Raw genomic sequence first — 25,348 nt, forward strand, 5'->3', positions numbered from 1 at the left:
TCAAGAAATCAAGATGATTAATTAATGTGGTTAGTTATTACTTTAATTAATTTGAAGTATAACTGTATAAGTATTAAGCTACCACTATACAATTATATTACTTTAAGATGTAATTCCCTTATCAATCATGTACTTTATTTCATCGTATAATTAAATTTCAATAATATTTAACTAAAATCTCAATTTATGAGACATTATATTTTATGTTGTAGTACTCCAAAATATATTACATCCTGTCTTTTAAACAAGTATGTAACTGTGATCCTTATATTAAAACAAAAGATGGTCTACTGTTATGATTGTAGCCATGCCACGAAGTATTGAATAAGACCACTCAAACAAGATTAAATAACATAAACAAAGTAGAAACGTATTAGATCAATCTGGTACAAAATCAATACAGTTCATTAGGAATAATAATTAAAATGGCCTTGTGCTACTTTGCGAAAACATTTACAATTAGAGACTTAGGGTCTGTTCACATTTACTGAACTGAGCTGAAATGAACTGAATTGATTGGAGTGGAACTGAACTGAACTGAACTGAGCTGAAATGAATATTTTATGAGAGAAGGAAATTAAGAGCTGAACTGATTGGAGCTGAACTGAACTGAACTAATTGGAGCTGAACTGAACTGAACTGAACTGAAATTAAGCTGAAGTGAACAGGGCCTTAGAGTTGTGTACAAAATCAAAATTAACCAAACCAAAAGACCAAAAATTTTTAGTAAGGATGTATTGGAAAATTATGTTAGCATTCTATATATTCCAAGCGTGATGATTGATAGGACACGTACGCCTAATATTAGTATTTTAACTACAAACCTTTTTTTTTTTTGGTGGTTAGAGAGCTACAAGAGCAGAGATGGAATCGATCCTAGGATCCCTTAGAATCGGGAGGGAGCTCCCTCATCACTAACCGATACTTAAACCGCTATGACCTTGCCAAAACTCCCAACTATTGAGTCTACTATATTCTTAAATCGATTAAAATTCTCTTTTGCCAATTCCTTGCGAACACTTTCTTTTTTAGTCTTTCGTTGCATGTTCATGGATGTAATTAATTCAATTATTAGCAAACTACATAAAATATGGGTTATTATTGATTTTGGTAATCTTTCTTGCGTCTATCATTCAAATCAGGTATATTATCACCTATACAAGGCATCAATTCACTAATTTGATAATAGTATGCCTCTAATCCTCTAGTACTATAGTAGATCCTTTTAAGGGTAGATCAACCATTATCTACTCCGTATTTAGAGTAGCAATCAATCTTGTGTTTTGCAACTTTGCTTCTCTATATAAAATTGGCCTATTGGGTTGACAAATGGACAAAGCTACCACTAACCATAAATATTGAAATGAAGGCAAGTTAAGGAAAAAAAAATGTCAGCTAATAGATGAAACGTATTATTGGGCCAACTGAAACCCATGTCGTGAACATGTATTGGGCCTTGTTCCTCGACCTAATTTCACTTTAGTGGCCGTGGTTGGATAATTGGGTTGTCCAAATTCTTTTAAAACATGTACTCCTAATGACAGCTTTATCTCTTCATAATAGTCATGGTCTTCAAACATGTCTTAATTCTTAAACGTTGATTAGAAAATATATCTCGGTTTATGCAATAATTATAAAAATGTGATATTTTAAAAGTTGATACGGAGCATTGAAACGAATCCAAGAAAATCTTACATGACTATATTATTTCTTATATACTACCTCCGTTTCATGTTTTTTGCAACTTTGCAATATTTTATATCTCACAAATAATGTCCAAAGTTGCAAAAAAACATGAAACGGAGGTAGTATATATTATCCATATTTGGTGGCCAAAGTTATAAATTTTATTTATAACCTATAAAAGTGCAATGAAGCAAACAAATAATGATAATGGGATTACCCTTTTAAACTTTATACCTATTCAGATAAGCCGTTAAAATCATTATCAACAAGTCCAGTGTCAAGTTTCATATATGGTTGAATTGATCACATCATGTGGCGAGGTTATTTATTTAGGGGTAATCCCTGACCGATCAAATAACCCCTAACTGGCTAAGTAATCCTTAACCGACCGTGCAACCCATGATCAAGTAATCCTTAACCGACTGAGTAACCTTTGAGTCAGTAACCCTAGGGTGTGGCCAGCCATACATATAATGTGCTGATTTTTTCTATAACAACTTATTTTATGAAAAATATATTATTGTTAAGTGGTAAGGTAGTTTCGAGTTTTCACTTTTTATATATATCTCGTATGTGACTCCAATATTCGAATTTTAAAACGGTACACAAGAAGAATTAATTTTCGTTTTAATAGTATGGTGGGAAATCACTCCAACAACATGTTAATAATACTTGTTTTTTTAATACAGTAGATTAGGTTTAATTTTGATTAAAAGTCGAATAAGTTAAATTATTGCAAATTATCAAGGTCAAACACAACGGTTGTGCATAAGAACCTGGTATCAATTATTAAATAATTGCTAACTACATACTAGCCATTGTGGAGTTATAATCTCTTGTGTGAATGTGTCTAAGCCAAATTACATAAGCTGTGTAGTTTCACTCCACCCAATGTTATTATATTTATTTGTTTAATATATTTATGTATTTGTTTATTTATTTATTTTTTATTTTATTTTTTATGGTATATTTATTACAAATAATGTAGCTTATTGTAGAGGTTGTATTGGAGATTTATAATGTGACAACCCAAAACTACATATATGTACGTGTAGCTAGCTATTATGGATCCTCTAAAACTCTTGGGGTGGAATATTGGAAACCATAGGCAGTGATTCGGCGGACATGTTCCTCAATAATGTCAAAAGTTGGAAATTACTTTTCTCACTTAAATTTTGACACAGAAAAGATAAAGATATTCCACCACATTTTAAGACAAAGTAAAGCACAATAATAATCGTGTAATGATATTTGTTGGGTAATCCTTTTACTGTTTTACATGCACGTGTCTATCACTTATCTGTAGTTATCTCCCAATCCCCTACTCCATTCACCATCCCAAATTATTTTTTAATATATCTATATTTTTTTAAACTTCAACACAAGTACAATAAACTTTTACATATAATTTTTAAGTTCACCTAATTATATATTAGGGTATTACGAAAAATTAAATTCAGATAAGGATTTTATTTAATCTTTGCATAAATTTTAGAGCAATATGTCAAATTTATGAAACAAAACTACATAAGTGAATGTTGATTGAAAAGAATGCCAGCCTAATTTAAGGCTTTGTGTCTTTGTTTTTTTTTTTTCTTTCTTTTAAAAGGAGGGATTTATATACGAAGTGAATCAAAAATATTAATTAAAAAAAAAAAGTTTGTCTTTCATCAAATTATTTAAATAAAACAAACAAAAATATGTTGAATTGAATCTACAAGATATTATTTTATATAATGTTTCGTTATAATAACATAATACATTCAGGTTTAAAAAAAAAAAAAAAAAAAGTCTAAGTTTAGTTCGACCGTAAACCATTACAAATAAAAATAAAAATTTCAAACTTAGGATGTGTTTTATTCACATACATGATTACACTTATTTGTACTCATCTGAACTCATCAGACCTTATTAAAATTTATTTTAGTTGTAATTTGTACTTGAGTTCTGCTTATCATAATTGCACCTGAAATAAGTTAAAATGAACAAAATATACCTAAATTTCTAATTGAGCAAAATTTCTATTGTACAAATCAAATGGCTACTATTCTACTAATTTAAATGAGCCAGTAGCATTTTGTACTTTAAGAAGTAACATAACGGCTCCAACGGTAAAAGGGCTTCATCATAAAATTTGTTGGCTATTAATACAATTTCTAAATTATAATAATGAGGAACTATATTTAAATAAATTAAAACTTCTTTTTTTTTCTTTGAAGGGGATGTTTAAACTTACAATATACTTTGAACAAGACACAATGATTAGCTGTTTTCTTAATTTGGGGTTTGCCTATTGTAAAGGAGATGTTTGTTGCGTGCTTTTTCAAGTTCATCAGCAGACAAGCTTCACTTTTTTTTATTGGTTGTTGTCAAGTTATAAATCCACTACGGAGTATTGGTGTTACACCACGTGTACAACATCATCTACTCCGTGCTACAATATCCAAATAATGTTTGGTTTGGTTGAAATTAATTAAGGGTGTTGTTTTGTTTACCTTATTTTTACATATTTCAAGTTTAATAAGAATAGATAAGGTCTTGTTTTTTTGAACTGTTTTGCTCTGTTGTCTTGCCCTGCTCTACTCTGCTGAAATCTGCTTTGCAGTGTGTGAAAGCTCTGCTGCTCTGCTAATCCCTGCTCTGCCAGAAGCTCAAAAGAACATGGCCTAAGTTCAGTTCAAGAAAAATAAATTCTAATAAAGTTATTGAATAACAAATTACAACTAAAATAATTTTTAATAAAGTTTAATAAATTCAAATAAGTTTAGATAAGTAAAAATCAAGTGAATAAAACACATTGACACATTCTAAACAAAACAAATGAAACAAATAGATCTTACATGAACTATATGCCTATGTCCCCAAAAAAAAAAAAAAAAAAAATAAAATAAAAAATTTGCCTTTGTCAGTATTATTATTATTATTATTTTAAAAAAAAATAAAATCAAACTTTACTCCAATCTATCCATCCATTCAAATACTCTTTCATCATGCATCCGTTCAATTGTCAACTTTTCTTCATCTTTTATTCTTATGTTTCATGATCATCTAGAGTATGAAAACTGTGGTTTCCAAAAAAAACTTAAATTATTAGTTTATTTTTAGGAAATATTGTCAGCTTTAAAAGCAAGATTATTATGAATTTAAATTGTGCAAGGAAGTATCAATTTGGGTTATGTTGACCAATAAAACGAGGAGAAGTTGCAATCATAGAAACATCCAACAAATACGATTTTCCACCTCCTAATTCAACATTTGCCAAAGGAAGGAAAATGAAATTAAATAAATATTGGTAAATTAAATACAGACAAAATAGATGAAAAAGAAATAAAAAAAAAATAAAAAAATAAAAAACAAGAAAGCATCCAAGCAATGAAGCAACCTTGGAGTCAAGGCATCCATCAGGATGTGTGACCATCATATTCATATTGATGCTTACTTTCATGATGTGTGCTACAACGAGAAGGACATACATGTATTATTGGTGGGAGGGTGGATGGGGAGCAAAACAAAATAAAGTTTTTTTAAAAATATTATAGTATTTGTTTGTAACAAGATTTTTTTTTTTTTTTTTTTTGCCATTGAGGATGTAATTTAGATCATACACGTGAGTGTATTATTTACCAAAATTACCAATACTACGAAATGACTTAGTTTCGTCATATGATTTTTGAATCTGCTTTCATGTTTATTTGATGATAAAATGAATATAATCTCGTCAAAATAAAAAAAATGATTTTAAAATAATAATTAAACGAATATGTAAATATGTTAGAGATGACGGTGGATCTTGAACTTAATTGGTCTAAATTTGGTGGTATAATATATATTCATATTTAGGATTTGAATCTTCAAATTTAGACCCAAAGTCATTTCTTAAAAGTCAAATTTAGATTTAAATCCAACTTTCGAGTTTAAAATCCACGATTTAGGATTCAGTCCAACCATGGATCCATTATTTGCACATACATTTACTTTTCAATAAACGCATAAAATAAAATGTAAGTATTGCTAACAAAACAAATTAATTAATTGTAATGTTTCTCATGGTATTTATTTACTAAGATCAATCAACAAAAAGTGATATGAATTTTTTTGTTGTCATAGTTTTATGATGATTATACGTTTGACTATTTTTTTTCCCTCTTACGTTATTATAATATCAGCGTGTTTTTTGTGCGGCTGGTCACGACGTGTGGCTGCTTGTAAAAAAAGAGGTAATTTCTATTATACTGACAAAGTAACCTCATACTATACTTATTGAGTGATCCTTAAATAACAAAGTAACCCCTATAATACTGATAAAGTAACCCCAATTTACTAACTAAGCAACCCCTGTAAACATAACTGAGTGACCTCTATAATACCTTGTATCCTAATACACCTCTAATTACTTATGTTTTTTGAAGTTTGACTTTTATTACCCCCAATCTAAGCATGCCCTTACCCTTATGTAATTGCCTAGAAAATATTTGCACATGATTTTTATTCTAGTGAAAAGTAAAAGAGAAACAATATAGGGCCTGTTCATATTTACTTAATTTCAGTTCAGTTCAGTTCAGTTCAGTTCAGCTCCAATCAGTTCAGTTCAGTTCCAATCAGTTCAGTTCAGTTCAGCTCTTAATTTCCCTCTCACATAAAATATTCATTTCAACTTAATTCAGTTCAGTTCAGTTCAGTTCCAATCAGTTCAGTTCAGTTCAGTTCAGCTCCAATCAGTTCAGTTCAGTTCAGTTCAGCTCCAATCAGTTCAGTTCAGTTCAGTTCAGCTCAATTCAGTAAATATGAACAGGCCCATAGTTAGGTGAGTGGGAGACACAACTCAAGAGGATGCTGTTAAAAATTTCCATAAAAAATTGTGGTAAGTAAATTGAGACCTTTTTTTTTTTTTTTTTTGACACAAGTAAATTGAGACATTACAAACAAGTAAAACACTAAAACCCATCCCAACCTCATGCAACTATGCAAGCAAATGAACCACTCAACCCTGCTCTCTCTAGGTAACTCCTTTCCCACCACCACAATCTTCCTCCAATCCTCCCTTTTTTCTATGGAAAATATATATGGTTACAAATTTACAATTTAAATACGTAACTTCTTATGAATACAAAAATTTAAAATTTTGACTAATCTAAAATAAAGCAAAGTCATACGGATTAGATTAGTTTACTTCAATTATTAAAAAAAATCAATTCTTTTGGAAGAGAAATAGTGTTGCAAGTCATGTATGTAAGACAAGTGGACAACAACAATTATATTAAAAAAATGGACAAAAGGCAAATTTAATTATAAGTGAATATCAAAGACAAATGTGTGTTTTATTCACTTTATTTTTACTTATCTGAACTTATCTTATCTTATCTAAACTTATTAGCCCTTATTAGAACTTATTTTAGTTAAAAATTGAACTTGGGTAGCTCTAATTAACTCTTAACACAACCTATCTGAACTTATTAACCTTGATCTAAACTTATATGAACTTTTTTTTTCTTTTTTTTTGAAATAATATGAATTTTTTTCTTGAAATAAGTGAAAATAAGGTGAACAGAACAGGACCTTAAATTCTATTTTGATCTCCTTATTTTTAATTATTTCAAGAAAGTTTGAGTAGAGTTAATAGCTGCAACAAGTAGAAATAAGATAATTTAAAACATAGGTTATGATTAAGGTAATTAGGACTAGGCAAATTCAATATAGGACTAGAATAATTTTAAATATATACAAGTAAGTTTAGATAAGTTTAATCCGATAAAAAAATCCGATTAATAAAACACACTTTAAATTCATCATTAATCCAATCTTTCTATAAATATAAACACATCTAATTGCTTTCACGCTCTAATAACCATAAACGATGTTCAATTCAAAAACTAGGAATTTGAAGTTTGGAAAACCTTTTTAGTTGAGGAAAACCTATAGCTAATTTATAACAATACCATCTAGATTAGGAAAAAATGTAGTCCATTAGGAATATGAAGTTTGGACCGACTTCATTGAAGAACGCCAAATATGAATAAATTTTATTATTAAAAACTTTATTATATGAAGTAGATAATATTAATGGATGACTTATTGACTATAAAATTCCCCAAAAAAGAATACTTGTAACGTTTTAAAGGTAGAAGTGTAGAACTTGTCAAAATAATGCTACCTTAAAACCTACTCTCGACTAGTCAAATTACTCAATTTTCTTTGCGTTTTTTTTTTCTTTTTTATTTTATTTTTTTTGGTAGTACCACCATTAAAGCGTAGACTTGAAGACCACTATTCAAACCAATTAAAGTCCCCTTCAATTTCTCTCTCTTTCTCTTTCTCTTTCTCTTCTACCATCATCTCTGTTTTTTGCAGTTATTCAATTTCAAATTCCAGGTGAGTTTTCAATTTTTGCAATTTTAATTTCTGCTTTGAATTGTCATTTTGCTTTTAAATTGAACTTCAAGCGTTAGTTTTTAGGCAGTTTCTTCAGTGATTTTGTATCAAAAATTACCCATATAATGTTAATTAGTTTTATGCCAATTGTGGTTCAATGTGATGTTTAATGGGATCTTCTATTTTTGATCATGTGATGTAAAGTTTTGATCTTTCTCGCTTTTATTTTGGTGGGGTTTTGTTTGGTGGAAAATTAATTAATTAGATGAAATTGTTCATAATTTTCTTAGTGACTAGTGTCTCTTTACAGTGGCTAGAAAATGGGCAATGTGTAAATGACAATGAGGTAGACGAGATTCGATCTGAGGTCTTGGGTTCGACCCCATAGACATTAACCAACTAATCAAGAAGCTAACTTTGAATCTGTCAAAACAAGTGATAGAATTATTGATGATTTTGTATTGAATACTGAAATTGGAAGCCTTTTATCTATTCCTTGATACATATACTTAGTATGAATTTTGTTTAATAAATTGTTTAATAAATTTGTTGTGGGGTTTCCTAAGTGGGTTTTGGGTGGTAAATCTAATGGAATTTTTTATATTTCTTGGCAACATTTTGAATTGTATAGTTTATTAGTAGTTGCAATAATCACAGTAATATTGGAGTTTATCTTGTTACTTGACCATTTAATTTCTGATTCTCAACCCCAGATTTCTGGATTTTGTTACTTGAGCACTTCAGAAACCTCTGTAACATGCATTAATCTGTGAAAGTTTGTCCGGATATAAAATCTGAATCCATACTCTAGTTTTTCATCTGGTTTTTAGTGAGCGGACCATGGTTAATTGACTATGGCCTATGGTCAAATTATAGTGTGCTGTCAAATATGCCATGAATGTGCTCGTATTTTGTGGAGTCGAATTTGTTGGTCATACAAATTGTATACAAGTACTTCCTCCGTTTTCTTTTAGATGCAACACACACTTTTTCACGGTATTTAAGAAATGTGGGGTTCACATGATATAATACACTTTAAAATGGGATGAGTGGTTGTTAGGAGTGTAATTTAGTGGGCCATGTGCTTTAAATAAGGGAAATAGTATAGTTTTTCCCTAAAGTAACTTTCCTTTTTTAGTGTGTTGCAAGTATTGTAACATTTCCTTTTTAGGGAAGTGTTGCAAGTAAAAGAAAACGGAGGAAGTATATAATATGATTTCTGTTTTGCTTAATTATCTGTAGCAATGTCTTATTCGAAGTATGTAACTAGTTGAAGCAGTAAATACGGAGTAGGAAAAAATTTATGATAGTAAAACGATAATAGATGTACCCATTATTTACATCATGATTTTATTAAGCTGAAGGGCAAGCAGATAATTAGAGTATCCATGGTGCTTTTAGTTTTTCTTGTAGCTTTGTGTTGAAGAATGGTGCATGGTTTTCTATGGTTTGTTTGTACCTCCTTAATGACCTTGTGCTCTAATAATTGGTTTTCAGGACATGGGTTGAATAGTCATTGATATAGTCCTTGAGGAACTAGTCTGATAATCTGTTCTTTAATTATGGAATTTGGTCTTACAGATTTCCACATTAAGAAAATGCTGTTTAAAGATCAGAAAATGGTTACATGAATGGGGTCAATGATCTGATTCTATCTGCTTTCAAAGACCGATCAATTGATCATTGGATTATAGCTGTATGATATCTAATCACCATTGGCTTCATTTGGTATTTGGTTTAAGGTTGTATCTTCACGTTTAAGCACTACCTTTCTGCACAAAGTGATTGACCTATTTGTTGGAGCTAATAATGAAAGACATGAAGAAATGGTATGTTGGTGTTATAGTTTCCTCTGTCTTCATGTTGCTGGTGCTACGATACACCATCATGCAAAACCCTCTAGGGCAAAGTTCCTTGACTGCTTCCCTAACATTCAACGCGACTAATCCATTTGAATGGGTTAACACTAATCCTCTAGAATGGATAAGCTCTACTGGTACTCCTGATGTTCAAAGTCCTAAGATTGCTACCCAAGTAATTTCTACTGATACTCTGACATCCGGACTCTTTGTTTGGAGAAACCTTACGAAGGTGGAGCAACATTCTTTGCTGACTTGGAACCAGCTGAAGCACTTGATGAATAATTCTCAGTCTTTACCAAATGCACTTGAAGCCACTAGAGAAGCTTCACATGCGTGGAATGGCCTTATGACTGTGATTGAAGAGGAAAAGCTTCATGTAAATGACAGTACTTCTGTAAAAGCAAAGGAGAAACAGTGTCCACACTATCTTAAGAAGATGAGTGACTTAGAACTTAACAATAGTGATTTCAGGCTAGAGGTCCCCTGTGGATTGACTCAAGGTTCGTCTATTACAATTATTGCGATTCCAAATGGCCTTCTTGGCAACTTCCGGATTGACTTAACTGGGGAACATATTCCGGGAGAACCAGACCCACCTATTATACTGCACTATAATGTTAGGTTACATGGAGATCAGATAACAGAGGACCCTGTTATTGTTCAAAACACCTGGACTGCTGCACATGACTGGGGTGAAGAGGAGCGTTGCCCAAATACTGAAACTGACACTAATAAAAAAGGTAATTAGTTTTCTTTATTCAGGGGATTATATGAAGCTCTATTCTTTTATTATTTAGTAAAAGTGTAGAATGCCAACATTTGTAGAATTTCTGTTAGTTACTTGCTATGCCACACTCAAATTTCATATCCTTTTTCTTTGTCATTTTCAGCTAAGTCATTCATTATGCTTTCTGGAAAACAAAAGATATCTCTGAAAATTCTTTTAATTTTATTTAAGCAATCGTGCTTGGAATTTGGTTGTTGGAGTTTGATGAGCCACTATTCTTGTATATTCGGGTCTGCTATATGAGTAATATGAGTATATGACCCTACTAGAAGGTGTAGGTGTAAGAAACTTTGAACAGGAATGATATTTTTATAAGGTTCAGTCATTGTCCAAAAATGTAGTCGTTAGGATCATAGAGGTCCCAATAAACTCTCTTGTTTCTTTTGTAGTTTTCATGTGTTATTTGAGTTTGCAGCTTTAGTTCCTTATCAATCAATCAAAGCCTTAATCACATAAGCAGGGTCGGCTAACGTGAACCAAATTTGATTATTCCGTGTAGTCATCGACATAAATCTTCCTTCTCAATCCCTTACGATCCAATGCTTCATCCTCATGCAAATCCAAATACATCATATCCTTCCTAACTCCTTCCAACCAAGTCATTTTCGGTCTCCCTCTCCCTCATTTAACCTCTCCATGGTCCCACTCTTCCACTCTTCGAACCGGTACACCCTCGGGTCTCCGTCTTACATGCCTAAACCAACGCAGGCTATTTTTTCTTAGTTTATCGGCAATGTCTGCCACACCTACTTTCTTGCAAATAACCTCATTTTTTATTCTATCTCTTAGAGTGTTCCCACACATTCACCTTAACTTGCGCATTTCTGTAACCTACATCTTTTAATGTACTCCTCCCACACAACTTCAGTTCCTTATGTCTATGTTTATTCAAACCTACAATCTTGTCTTTTAGATGATGCTGAGCTGAAATATGCATACTAGAGGAAACAATGTAAAGTATCCCTGAGGTGATTCATGCTTCATATGTGTGATCCTAATTATGCAATGATGACACAGTCACCATTTATTGAGGTTTAGACTTCTGCATAAGATCGTAAGGTTTTCCATTAGGATTATTGTACTATGAAACTGGATATACAATATGAATTGACTATATCTTATGCTTTCCATATTGGAGTTATGTCTTTAATTTTCGACATTTTTTTGTGAATGAAACCATGTTGTATTTGTATGTGACTTTGGAGCATGACCGTGTTTCAAAATTTATAGTGGATGAGCTTGATCAGTGCAATGAAATGGTGGGAAAGGATGTCAATCAGACATTGAAGGCGTTCACCCATGTGAATGGTTCTAAAGGGTCTCAACATATTCATGATGGGTTCAAAAGAAGACCATACTTCCCTTTTAAACAGAGCTATCCATTTGTTGCAACACTAAGAGTGGGTTCAGAAGGGATACAAATGACAGTTGATGGGAAGCATGTAACATCATTTGCTTATCGTGAGGTGCTGTTTTCAAAATTTCTCTAGAATTGCACTTTAGATGCTTTGAGGTAAAATCCAGTTCTATTTATCCACTTGCTTTTTCCAATTATTTCAGACCTTGGAGCCTTGGCTTGTTAGTGAAGTTAGAATATCTGGAGATCTGCAGTTAATCTCTATCATTGCTAGCGGTCTACCTACATCTGAGGATATAGAGCATGTTCGTGATCTGGAAACTCTGAAGGCTGTTCCCATTCCACACGAAAAATCATTAGATCTTTTTATTGGGGTTTTCTCTACTGCAAACAACTTTAAGCGCCGTATGGCTGTTCGAAGAACGTGGATGCAATTTCCAGAAGTGCGCTCAGGGTCAGTTGCAGTGCGCTTTTTTGTTGGTTTGGTGAGTCTTATAACTTTGTTTTTCCTGCTGAATGGTGACTTCAAATTTTTAATAGTCACTCCAAAATTCGCCATTCTGTTTAATTTCATGTATTGGGTTGCTATACGGCGGTCAAAAACAAAATAATAGTGGGTGAATAGTTTATGTAAAAGTAAGAGATGTGAGAGAGAAATAACAAAAGTTTGAATGGGGTATGAGTGGGGACCATGTGAGGAGAGAGATGTATATAATACAGTAATGAGTACGGAGTAGTATTTACATTTAAGGAAGTTTTGCATTTAAAATTAATGGACTAGGAATTGTTGCAATTAAAATATAAAAAAAAATGGCCTAGGAAATGTTGCAAATATTATATTAAAAAAAGGCCTAGGAATAGTTGCATAAAAAAAACAAAAAAACAAAAAAAAAAACAGGGATTTTCTGTACAATTTATGTATCATGGTAAGATATTGATAGCTATTATTGAAATCCTTATGCGCTCAAATCATTTGAATGAGAATTACTTATAAAGGTGGTATTTTTACAGCATAAGAACCAAAGAGTGAATGAAGAACTGTGGAATGAAGCCCGTACTTATGGAGACGTGCAGTTGATGCCATTTGTAGATTATTATAGTCTGATTACATGGAAGACTGTGGCCATCTGTGTTTTCGGGGTAATGTCTCGTTTGATTTATGTCTTCCCATTTCCTTGATGAAGTGGATATTCCTATCAGTTATGCCCTGTCACAAAAAATCCTGTAGAAAAATAAAAGTTGTTTCAATCTATGGCCTGTTGGAAAATTTATTCCTAAATGAGATTTTGTTGGAGCCTGGGGACTTGTCACTTTGTCTGAACATATAAACCTATGAAAAGCAAAATTGCTGTTTAAATAGTTGCTTTTTTCATTGATTTGCTCTGTTCAACAGGTGATTATCCAACTACAACATTTTTAACTTTAATCCATGAATTTGCTATATTTAACAAGTACTTTTTGAAACAATTTTGTGATTGTATAGAAGAGGGTGCATGAATCCTATGAGTTGTAGTACACACTTATTTCGGAAATATATTCCATTAGGCCATATGTTGGGATTTCATTTTTCACATAATTTTAGTGCAGTTTAGTCTTAAAACATTAATAGAACTTCTCATTGACTTCTCTGGCACAATGATGCAACAGACGGAGGTTGTTTCAGCAAAATATGTCATGAAGACAGATGACGATGCTTTTGTTCGTGTTGATGAAGTAATAGCTTCCTTGAATAAGATAAATGTGACTCGTGGATTGCTATATGGGCTCATTAACTCTGATTCACGACCTCACCGGAGTCCTGACAGCAAATGGTTTATTAGTACTGAGGTAATATTAGAAGCTATTAGTAAAATTTCAATGTTGTATATTTTGTTCATTATCTACTAGTATATGTGATTCCATGAGTATTCTTTTGTAGTCGCTGATAATCAGCTCCTACCATTGCATAAATTTACTGTCTGCTTTGTTGAGTCGATCTAAGAACTCCACTGAGCTCCATCTTGAAAATCATCCAAGGTCCTGCTGATTCAACTGTGTCTTAGTGTGTATGATTCTACATGTGTACTTGTATAATTCAAAAGCACTCTGTTTTATAAGGCTATATTCAAATGCTTATATCCTAGGCTTGTTTGCTTGGTGGACAATCAAATCATACTATTCTACATGCTAGCGTTCACAGCATCTGATTATCTTTGATGTGTATTTTTGAAGGAATGGCCTGAAGAAACTTACCCACCTTGGGCACATGGTCCTGGTTATGTTGTGTCACATGACATTGCGAAAGCAGTATCCAACAGACATCAAAATGGGCAACTGAAGGTGAGAGAAGCCGAGTGCAACAATAGTGTTGAATTTCTGTTTGAATGCTGGTAAATTTTTAATAAAATTTTGTCGCCATGTGTTATTGTACTCTAAAAACTTTTATTCTGGTTCTTTTAAACACCAGATGTTTAAGTTGGAGGATGTCGCAATGGGCATCTGGATTGCTGACATGAAGAAAGAAGGACTTGAGATCAGGTATGAGAAAGAGATGCGAGTCTATAATGAGGGTTGCAAGGATGGTTATGTCGTTGCACACTATCAAGGTCCAAGAGACATGTTGTGTTTATGGCAAAAACTTCAAGAAACCAAGCGCGCCTTCTGTTGTGGAGATGGTATGAGCTGAGAATTTTTGTGACGGCTAACAGTGACTACCAACCATTGCTTTTGCATAGATGTAGGATTTAGGTAGTAGTCTAGTAGATGAATACACATTTTTAGGATTGCATATATAGGAGGCATTACCTTATTCTTTTACCTCTCATTCCTTGAGAGCGAGTAGCTGATCTCTAAGGGTTTAGCCATATTTCATATTGTAATATTGAGTACTCCATATATGCGAGGGGGAAGTCGCATTTACGGAGTATTATCTAATATCCTTGTATAGAATTAGAAGAGGGTATATAAATTCAGAGTATTTCGCAATTATGGTTGTGCTGAATGCCCTTCTCTCCCATTCTTCCATCTCAAATATATGATATCCTATGTTCCTGTTATATATTAAGAATTTAAGATCATCATTTTTCCAACAGTTCATCACAACCCTTCAAAATCCCATTCTAACTACTATAAAAATTCGACTGACTTCGATTTTTTTTTATACAAAAATAAACAAAAAAAAGTTACTCTTAAACTTCGTACTCTGTGTTTGTCTACGTTTTATACCAAGGGGATAACAAATTTACTTTTTCTTTTATAATCCACTTAGTATGTGTGCATTATAGTGTGTACTTTGAAGATTGTTTAAGTTCTTTCAAAGCCACAAAATGTTACCGAACTCCATTACAGATGATGAGACTACATGATTTGTGTAAGATTGAAATTTTGTTCAAATAAGGTAGTAATTCATGGTTCAAAACACCAAAATTAACTAATCTATACAAATATATTAAAAGGCGTTATTAAGAACGTCTCTATGCCACGTAGACCATGCCACGTCACTTAGTCCATCTCTCATTATGCCACATCATCACTACTCAATCAACTAGAATATTGCTTCATATAAAAAGGAAAAAGATGATAAGGGGATTTGAACACCCAACCTTTTATAAGAAAGATAGTTACTTAACCATCTAAACCAATCATAAACTATGTTATAAATATGAAAATAAATGTATATAATTGATAATCACAATATCTAATTAAAGTAGCAACTGGTACAACGCCCGGGCTACACACTAGTTTAACAATAGTAAAGTGAAAAAGTTGCAGTTATAACTTAAATTAACAATAGTAAAGTGAAAAAGTTGCAGTTATAACTTTCAAGCCATACAACTCTTTAAAGAAAAAAAAAAGGGGAGTACTAAATGCAGGACAATTTTACCTAAATACAGAATAAGTTATTTTTTAAAAAAAATTATATTCCAATTTTGTCCTTGTTTTAACTTAATCCTTTACACTTTTTTAAATGATTAAAATTAAATCAATCATTCCAACTGTTTAATTTACAACCATATTCTAACGTATTCAATCTTGTATCCTATTTAATACGGAGTATTCAATACTAAACAAATTCCTAGACAATAATGATATGCACTACGACATTTTTTTGAGGTATGAAAATTATGTGTTGTAATAGATGAACAATCAAACAACATAAAATTTACATCTTATACGGCTAAGATTTTTGAAGGTCTCTAGCACCCCCTTATACAATTTCTGGGGGTCTTAAGTACCCGCCGGCTAGGAATTCCGGGGGTCTCCAATACAACATTTTTAGTCATTTTATTATTTTCATATTATTAATTAATTTCTGGATTTAGGTTATTTTGTACAGCATTTAGTACTTGTGTTTTTAAATTGATTATATTCCAATTTTGCCCTTGTTTTTATTTATCCTTTACACTCTTAACAATATAATCATCCGATCCTATTTTATTATTCAATACTATAAAAATTCATGGACAATAATGAAATGCAGTATGACGATTTTTTTTGAGGTATGAAATTTATGTGTTGTATTTTTTTTTCCTACAAAATGAATTTATAGATAAACAATCAAACAAAGTAAAATTTCGATGTTACACGATTTTATTCGGAGGCATGTCAGGGTGTAGGGATGTGTTTCTGGGGGTCAACAGTACCCCCCGGATCAGATTTCCGGGGGTCAATGGTAACCCCTGGATAAGATTTCTGGGGGTATACAATACCCCCCGAATCAGATTTCCGGGGGTCAATGGTATCCCCCGGATCAGATTTCCGGGGGTCAACAATACCCCCGGAAAAGATTTTCAGGGGTCAATAGTAATTCCCGGATTTAAAAAAAAAAAAGAACAAAACATTATATATATTTTAAAAAAAGAACGAAACATTATATATAAAATAAGAATGAAATTACACATAAATTTCTTTAGATGGGAGGAAAATTGAATGTAAAATTTATGGGATTAGCAAAGTGGGGCGGGATTAGCAAATGTAGATCATAAAAATGGAGAATTTTTGAAGTTGAATTTTACATTCAAGTTAAAATGAGATATTGAGTTCTAAAAATTAATTAAGGGTATTTTAGTCTATTATTATTTTCATATAAATAAATAATTTCTGCATTTAGGTTATTTTGTACTGCATTTAGTACTTGTGAAAAAAAAAACGCTCTTGTGTATTTCAAGCCAACATTTTTTTTTCTCCCCAACATTATGCTATTCACTATGGTGAGATTCTAATCAAAGGTAGTGCTATATGATGAAAAATACCTAAATTTCGCCCTATTTTGTAACAGGATTGACTCGTGCCTCTATTTACATTCCTTAATTGCCACAAATTATGCAAAGTTAAGGATAAAAAGTTGCTACAAGAAGTAAAAGACACTTTTTATCGTCCTAAGAATCAGATCTATACTTTGTTAGTCAATCAATCATCGAAAATATTAGCATATAAAGGGAAACAGATTTGATTTGATTTGATTAAAACAAGCATAATTCAGTCCAAGTACAAAATACAAATCAACAATAATATTTAAAGCAAACAAACACTAAAAGAAAAGATTAAAATCACTATATAATCCATTGTCATAATTACTACTTGTACTTAAAAGTACAACATCAACTACATAAACCAAATAACAATGTAATTCTCACATTAATAAAGGCAGACAAATAAGTTTAAACAATGACATACTACTACGTACCAACAATTATATTGCATAAAATTCTTTCTAAGTAGCCATACACCCAACACCAAAACGAGCCTTAGGAAAGACAAGAAAAAGGCAACTACAAACAACACCAACCATCAAAGGAAAACTCTCCATGGCTTCCTCCATCTCCTTAGCATGACCCGGGAGAAGACAGTTGGTAACCCGATGATCCGAAAACGCGATCACCATAAACACCATAACCGACATCATAGCGTGCACAAAATCAGAAAAATGGACGTTATACTTGTCCTCCTTAGGCACCTCAACATCCAACCCTGGCTTGAACACTGCCAACCCGTTGCGAGTCACGAAACCATAGTACACTTTCCCATCCGGGGCCCGGAAACTATCAGTAAAATGGAAGAAGAAACAAGAGAGGGCACATAGTATAAGTAGAATAGTAGTCATAATAGTGGATACTGAAGAGCATTCACCAATACCATAAATAGAAGGGAGGACCATCTCAAAAGTGAGCAGGTTCCAGTAGGAAGGAAATGGGCTAGCATAGATGTCTTAGAAAGGGTTCTTTGGACAGATTTCGCAACCATGGCACGCCTTTTCTTTGGCACACCGGTGGATACAGGGAGCGTTGGTGGGTCTGAGGGTGCCGGAGGGGTTGATGGTGGAGGGGGGAATTGAGGAGGGCCTTTGGATGGAGATGCAGTGTAGATTTTGATCCCTAATTCAGGTTGTTCAGTTTGCTCCATTTGTGATGGTGGTGTAAGGGAAGAGAGTTATTGCGGTTATAGAAGTTATGTTTGTTCCTAGAGTATTATTATGGGAGGGTGATGGTTTTGGTTTTAAATGAAGGATTGGGAATATATTTATTGTCCATGTATTTGGAAGAAAAAATAACCACCTTTTCACAAAATTTATTAAAAAAAAAAAAAAAAAAAAACTGCCCTGAAATTTTTTGATAACCACCGTTTTTTTATTTTTTAATTTATTTAATTTACTTATGAAATTTTAACTGCCATTTCTTATTCAATGTTGCTTCAAAGTCTACAAGATGGAGTAGAAAGATGAAATGGCAAAAAATGAGCACTAAAAAAGGTACAATTAATTTGTCTAGTTGAACAATTAAAACACAAAATTGGCTAAAATTGAGTCATTATTGTATAAGAGAATATATACAGTACGTAATGAAGTACATTACAGCCTTACAGGTAACAATCATATACGATTTGGGCCTCGGTTTTAATTGCTTCTTCTGGCTGAATCGATTCCTAAAGGATCTGGTTTCTGTAAACATAAATAATATGTTTCATGATTCTATATGTTTTGGGTTGTTAATGAACATTGAGTAAAAGAGTGTCTTATTGCATGGTGTTATGCAAGATTACTCTTGGTGCCCATGAGGGTGGAAGTTTTTCACATGGATCTCAGGACCACGTATACCTTGTGTTCTGAAACTTGTACGCGAATATCAAGGGTTTATGAAGGAATTTACAACTTACAAAGAGTATCCTGCAGTCTATCTAAGCAAGAAGCCATGTTCAGAGAGTGCAATTTCAAATGCTTTCACCCTTTCTCCACGAACACTGCCATTGCGATCATAAGATGATATTTCATCGATACAGAGTTTTACTGCTGCTTTTACAAGCTCTTCACCAACTGCTTTCGCAGCCTCCTGAAAGCATCGACAGCAAGGAACATTTTATTTCAATATCTAATCACTGAAACTTTATTAAACTGCAAGAAAATACTCTGTAGGTGGTTCTTAAACGCTTTAGCATCATAGCAAGTCACATAGTTACCTGCTAGTAGTGCTATGATGAGCTATGACAAGCTACATAAGTTAATTGCATATAGCATATTGAGATCAAATTCTAACCAAGTCAATTGAGATGAGTATGCAAACATCATTTGAAGTTAATTTGGAGCTTACCACAGTACTCAAATCAGGGTCACTTCGTACAGATTTCTGCAAAGTGCTTCCATAAAACAAACACTTTTTATTTGCATCATCTACAAGCATTGCATACAGCTGCTTGTCTGAACAGAATACTGAAAGCCTCGGTTTGGTTGATGTACCATCATACTGTGACAACGAGAAAATATGTTATTAGAAAGTCCATGGCTTTATTACAAGGCATCAGCCACCGAAATTACTAGCAGCAGCATATAAGCTTTTGTATATAAATGTTAAACAGAAACAGATTCTTCATTCCAAAGAATAACCATAAAGTAGTAAACAAGATTGATTCATTAACATCAGTTCCCTTGAATACAGTTCAATATTCCAGTTTAATCGTAGTATAAATATTTACTGAATATATCAGAGCTGCTTTATTCATCGAGTTTACAATGTTAAAACACTTTTCAAATTCATAAGCAGATATGAAGTATAATTGTATAAACCATAAACATCGTCTAAATGAGTCTTTACATAAGGTGTGATCATCCTAGGTCTCATACCTTTTTCTGTAATCGTCTGTTTTGGAGTTTGTTACTTTCAGTTCGAGTATTTGCCCTTTTCCTAAACTTCGCTTCAACTACCATTGACTTCCAAGCAACTCCTACAGTCCCAAACAAAAACAGAATATTCCTGAACCTCCAAAATTGCAAATCTTGAAACTCACACAAGGACTACTTCAAACAAAACCTAAACACTTTGCCATGTTGTATAACTGTGTTTCGCCGGGCTTACCTCGAGTATGCAGTGGCAGAAAGTGAACTCTCAATGGATTCAAAACAATCCTATTAAGAAGCCAGCAATTGACATGCTGCATTGGATTGACATTCAAAAGAGCCATTGTGCTTCAGAAAATAAATGTCAGCAATCTAACTTTGACATCAAACCAACCCACTTCCTAAAACAGATTAACACATACAAATATACAATCAGTGAATTCCAAAAAGCATATAATATATCCTTGTATTAGTTATCAACATTAAAAGGGGCAAACTTCTAAGAGTAATTTTAACAAACAGGTGGTGTGCAAAGGGTGAAAACACCAATTTTAATCCTTGAATTGGGATAAGAAAGTACTTAATTGCATAACCCATGTCAAAATTCAAAGAATTTGTTAATGGGTACTAGGAAATTTTGTGGATTGTTAAGAGTAAATTGCTAGAAATTAAGATATATTCTCATTTTTTAAGAGCTATTTCCGGCTTAATATGATTATGAAATTGTTGAATGCAGTAAAACTATCATACCTTTAGAACTTGGAGCAATCATTAGATTACTGGTTTGTGGATGATGATTTCTGCTTGATTAGTTGGCTAAGTTTACTAATTTAGTTTAAATTTCTCCCGCCGTAATTTGTTTCTGTTACAGGCAGACAGGTTCAAGTTCCTTGTTCTAGTAGTTTTAGTCTTTTCCAGTAGTTTTAGGGCATCTCTTCAAATTATTTTCACTTCAATTCAGTCCAGTTTTTAATTTCCTTTTTTTATAAATATTCCGTTCAGTACAGCTCAATTCAATTCAGTTTGGTTATGTTCAGTTCAGCTCGGTTCAGTCAGTCAGAATAGGCCTTAGTCTTTTAGACAAAATTGTTATTCTTACATTTTGGGCCTAATATATTAGGGGTGCTTATGTGAGTCAAGTTCAAGTTTGGGGTAGCTCAACTTGAGTTGTTAACATATTGAGTCAAGCTATGACTGAGTTGAGATTTGAACAAATTTAATTGAAGTCAATTTCGAGTAACTTATAATTTGATCCGTCTAAGTAGAATCCCCTATATAATATAACATCACTCCCTTCTATTTAATTTTGTCAATTGAAAAAAGTACCTATAATGATATGAATACATGAATTTCTTATAAAAATAAAATAAAATAAAATAAAGTATATTTATTTAAAATTGTTTTTAAAAAAAAAAGTTTAAAATCAAAATATTTTTATTATCATTAAATATAATATTGTACAAAGAAATTTAAGTTTCTCACGCACTTTCGAGTCGAGTAATGAGCTGCTCTGCTCGACTCGACTCGACTAGCTCATCAACATTTCGAGTTAATCTTGAACTCGAGTCAAATTCGCTCAAGTTGAGTTTTGACCGAGTCGAGCTTGAATAGCTTGCAAGTTGTCTCGTTTCATAATATAAGCATCGATCCCTAATTTGATAAAATTTAACTTAAACTGCGTCCGCTATACAAGCCATAGGAAAGTTAGTCATGGGCTGGGACATACAAGATACAACTTGAAAATTGCCCGATCTGGAACAAGCCTAGCACATCATGTGAGGCAATGTCTAGTACAAGTGCCTTTGCACGGACATTGTTTTCAAATTTTGGCACGAGCATGATAGGCTGACATTGTATTATTTTTACAATTGAACTAAATTTATTATTTTGTAATTGAACTAATATACTAGATATATATTTTTTTATTAAACTATACTCGTATTTTTTATATTAATTTTTTTTTTTTATTTTTTATTTTTTATTTTTTATTTTTTTGCAATGAACTAAAACATGTCGTCCAGAAAAAAAAATAAAAAAAAATAAAAATCTAAATGTGATACTCAGGATGTGTTCTATTCACCTGATTTTTACTTATTTGGTCTTATATAAACTTATTAAAACTTATTCTGTTTATAATTTGAACTTGGATAACCTTTATCAATCCTTTTTTTTTTTTTTTTTTTTTTTTTTTTTTTTTTTTCTGAATTGAACTTATCAGAACTTATAAGACTTGAAATAAGTGAAAATTAGGTGAACAGAATAGACCCTAGCTAATAAGATAATGCAAAACCATGCGACTCTCAAATTTTCCATCTTGATGCTGCTGATTCCAATTCTCAAATATAATTTTTCTATGTGGCAGGGTTACTTGTACGGGTAACTTACTCAAGGGTTACTTGTAGGGGTTACTTACTCAATAGGTTAGCTCGTTTTTAGGTGTGGCAAGGTCAGTTGTATGGGTTACTTATTTAGGGGTTACTTGTAGGCGGGTTACTTATTCAGGGATTACTTACTCAATCGGTTAGCTCGTTTTCAGTGTGAGAGTAACCCCTGATCGACTGATTAACTCTTGAATAAGTAACCCTTATAATTTACACCTGACCAAACGAGGAACCTTACAAGTATTACTGACCAAACGAGTAATCCCCATCCCCTAGACATAACTCCTGACTAAACGAGTAAACCCTACCTGTAAAAAAAATAAAATTAAAAAAAACCCTTGCAAGTAAGGCCTTATTTAGTTGACCTTATTTTTTTTTTACTTATTTCAGAAAAAATAAGTTTAGATAAAAAAAATGAGTTCATATCATATAATCGTTTTATGTGTAGTTTTTAATCACTAAATATCTTTTAATTTCGTAATGAAAAAGAATTATGAAAATCATATATTAACAAAATACACTATTATGAATCTAACAAGACCCCACTTGATATATTTTTTCCGTATAAATTATTGTATATTAAAGGTTAAAGTTTGGTCAAATCTGACATTCAAGTCAGATCAGAGCATACCAAATCAGATCAGACCAAACCAAATTAATTCAAATAAGCAAAAACAAGATGAATCAAGTAAACCTTAACTCCTGACCAAATAAGTAAGCCAATCACATGGTATGACCACCAGATATAAAAATTTGTACTCATCGCCTAAATAACATTTTTTTTTTTTTTTAAAAAACACCTAAATAACAAAATTAATCAATCTTTAATCCACCAATTTTTACAGATGTCATCATATTACTATCTCCATCCAAATTGATTAGACTAGAACCTACTATAATCCCGTGGGCCCGTCTGCAGACAATCCCCTTTCAAAATCTCTCTCCCTTAAACGGATAAACATCACCCAAAAAAACTAATTATTTCCTAATTCCTTTTTCCTTTTTTTTTTCCAAGTAAGAAAATACGGAGTATAAGAAAATACATGCAATACACAAACGTTCCAGATCCTTCTACCACCTTCTAAGTTCAACCGTCTTCATACTTTGTATATAAATCCCTTCTTCCCAAATTTTCACTCTCCTCAAAATTTCAAATTCAATTCAAAAAATCGATTTCTTCAATCTCTCTCCTCTTCTTTCTTTCATCAATGGCGTCAGAATCAGAAATTTCTGCAACAGAGATGCAATCATTCTTAGAAAGATTAATAACTTCAAGAAACAGAGACATTTCAATGCTCCTCCCCTTCATGTTAGGGTTCAGTGGACCCGACCCGACTCAACCCGACTCAAACCCGACTGAACGGCGCGAAAGAATCGTGCTGATAAACCCGATGACGCAAGGGATGGTAGTGATCGAAGGAACAGGGCTTGATTCTCTGTTTCACGGAGTACAGAGTAAAGAAGGACAACCACCAGCATCAAAATCAGCGATCGAGAACATGCCAAGTGTCGTGATCAGAGAAGGCGAGGAGAAAGAGTGTGCGATTTGCTTGGATGAGTGTAAAGTTGGTGATGTTGCTAAGGAGATGCCGTGTAAGCATAGGTTTCATGGCGGATGTATCGATAAATGGTTGATCCTTCACGGTTCGTGCCCGGTTTGCCGGTTTAATTTACCGGTTGAGGAGGAAGATGGCGGGAAGAAGGGAGAAGATGAGGAGAGAGAAAGAAGAGGGCAAAGAGGGGTTAGGGTTAGTTTTTTGTTTGGGAGGAGTAGGAGAAGATCAGAGGAAGAAGAAGAGGAGAGAGAAAGTGAGTCTAATTCAAGTGATTCTGAGAACAGTGATTAGAGTTGTCAATTCGGATGTTCGAGTTTGATTGATCATTTGATCGGGTTATTTCGAGTCAGGTTAAAGACGAACAAGTTTTGTTACATATTACTCCATAGTACAGAAATTTCAGTAGGGTTGTTTCTTTGTTAATGATTGTGAATATTGACATATTGTAGGAGATTAGATGAACAAAAATAAATTTGTTGGGTTTGATTTCTTTAAACAATTCGTTTCAATTCTTTGATTGATTTCTTTAATTTTTTTTTGTTACTATTTTTAACTGTTTCATTGATTGGTGATTAATTGATTCATTGATTGATTAGATCATTGGAAATTTCTTAGCAATTTGCATTCTAAATATAGCATTGTTTTAATTTTGGTGTTCTAATGAAACTTCTAAAGAGTTCTAGAATGGCTTTTCAGACAATGACTTTTCCTCCGATATTTTTTTTTTTGTAGCCGCTATCTGCAAGTTGTCTGTTATTTTAGTTGAATTGACTCAATTGAGAACTTGAGAGTTCAGATACATAACATTTGTTGATCTTGTAAGTTAGGTCATGACATCAAAATTTGTCTAGAATCTCTAGATTATTAAAATTGATTCAGTAATTGAGCCAAATTCGTTTAGATTAGTTTGGTTTTGTATAGAGTATATACTTCTCTGTCTTAAATTAATTGTACTTTGTACTATTTAATTTATACTCGTATAATATACAAGTCACATTTTTTTTTACCATAACAAATATTTCATTAATTTTATACTTCGTATTGATAAAACCTAGTGAAAAATTGATACTCGTATGTTGTAAACTTGTAACCATAGCATATTGCTAGTTGTAACTCGAAATACTACCTCCGTTTCGCATTATCTGCAACAAAGGGGTATTATTTGTGAGATATAAATATTCCTTTGTTGCAGATAATGCGAAATGGAGGTAGTAATAAAATATAACAGGCTAACAACTAGTTTATTATGCGACGAATGGAGTAT

The 25,348-nt window shown here is 32.5% G+C and overlaps 2 protein-coding genes and 2 pseudogenes across 5 annotated transcripts; 2 read left to right on the top strand and 2 right to left on the bottom strand.

Annotated features, from left to right (window-relative positions):
• The first annotated feature begins 7,864 nt into the window (after positions 1-7,864).
• On the top strand, positions 7,865-15,019 carry LOC145601950 (beta-1,3-galactosyltransferase GALT1-like). Of its 2 annotated transcripts, none has more exons than XM_081658042.1 (8): positions 7,865-8,055; positions 9,553-10,657; positions 11,935-12,170; positions 12,265-12,546; positions 13,073-13,201; positions 13,709-13,888; positions 14,273-14,380; positions 14,508-15,019. In XM_081658042.1, the coding sequence occupies exons 2-8, from the start codon at positions 9,865-9,867 to the stop codon at positions 14,724-14,726; spliced, it is 1,947 nt and encodes a 648-aa protein (XP_081514168.1). In that variant the 5' UTR covers positions 7,865-8,055; positions 9,553-9,864; the 3' UTR covers positions 14,727-15,019. The 2 variants fall into 2 exon arrangements, with proteins under 2 accessions (XP_081514168.1, XP_081514169.1); XM_081658043.1 differs by having other exon boundaries at positions 9,637-10,657.
• Positions 15,020-17,753: 2,734 nt separating this feature from the next.
• Positions 17,754-18,442, bottom strand: LOC145602544 (protein DMP9 pseudogene; annotated as a pseudogene).
• LOC145602546 (uncharacterized) lies at positions 17,945-21,033 on the bottom strand. 3 transcript variants are annotated; one of them, XM_081658737.1, is made up of 6 exons: positions 20,898-21,033; positions 20,386-20,548; positions 20,154-20,254; positions 19,624-19,776; positions 19,193-19,365; positions 17,945-18,081 (listed from the first exon to the last, which is right to left on the bottom strand). In XM_081658737.1, exons 2-5 carry the CDS (start codon positions 20,489-20,491, stop codon positions 19,210-19,212), a joined length of 516 nt encoding a protein of 171 aa, XP_081514863.1. In that variant the 5' UTR covers positions 20,492-20,548; positions 20,898-21,033; the 3' UTR covers positions 17,945-18,081; positions 19,193-19,209. The 3 variants fall into 3 exon arrangements, with proteins under 3 accessions (XP_081514863.1, XP_081514862.1, XP_081514864.1); XM_081658736.1 differs by lacking the exon at positions 17,945-18,081 and having other exon boundaries at positions 18,714-19,365; XM_081658738.1 differs by lacking the exon at positions 17,945-18,081 and having other exon boundaries at positions 18,714-19,365; positions 20,386-20,495; positions 20,898-21,008.
• Positions 21,034-23,483: 2,450 nt separating this feature from the next.
• On the top strand, positions 23,484-24,593 carry LOC145602420 (E3 ubiquitin-protein ligase MPSR1 pseudogene; annotated as a pseudogene).
• Positions 24,594-25,348: the final 755 nt, after the last annotated feature.

The sequence above is a fragment of the Chenopodium album genome, chromosome 21, assembly GCF_948465745.1.
Source record: "Chenopodium album chromosome 21, dcCheAlbu1.1, whole genome shotgun sequence".
NCBI classification, from domain to species: domain Eukaryota; kingdom Viridiplantae; phylum Streptophyta; class Magnoliopsida; order Caryophyllales; family Amaranthaceae; genus Chenopodium; species Chenopodium album.

What these genes read in the sequence shown, in the direction of transcription:
- LOC145601950 (XM_081658042.1), top strand. Translation starts at nt 9,865, where the DNA reads ATGAAAGACATGAAGAAATGGTATGTTGGTGTTATAGTTTCCTCTGTC. An exon ending in CATCATTTGCTTATCGTGAG is followed by an intron (nt 12,171 to 12,264) that starts GTGCTGTTTTCA and finishes CAATTATTTCAG; the next exon opens with ACCTTGGAGCCTTGGCTTGT. An exon ending in AATGGTTTATTAGTACTGAG is followed by an intron (nt 13,889 to 14,272) that starts GTAATATTAGAA and finishes GTATTTTTGAAG; the next exon opens with GAATGGCCTGAAGAAACTTA.
- LOC145602546 (XM_081658737.1), bottom strand. Translation starts at nt 20,491, where the DNA reads ATGGCTCTTTTGAATGTCAATCCAATGCAGCATGTCAATTGCTGGCTT. An exon ending in ACAGACGATTACAGAAAAAG is followed by an intron (nt 19,777 to 20,153) that starts GTATGAGACCTA and finishes TCGTTGTCACAG; the next exon opens with TATGATGGTACATCAACCAA. An exon ending in ACCCTGATTTGAGTACTGTG is followed by an intron (nt 19,366 to 19,623) that starts GTAAGCTCCAAA and finishes CGATGCTTTCAG; the next exon opens with GAGGCTGCGAAAGCAGTTGG.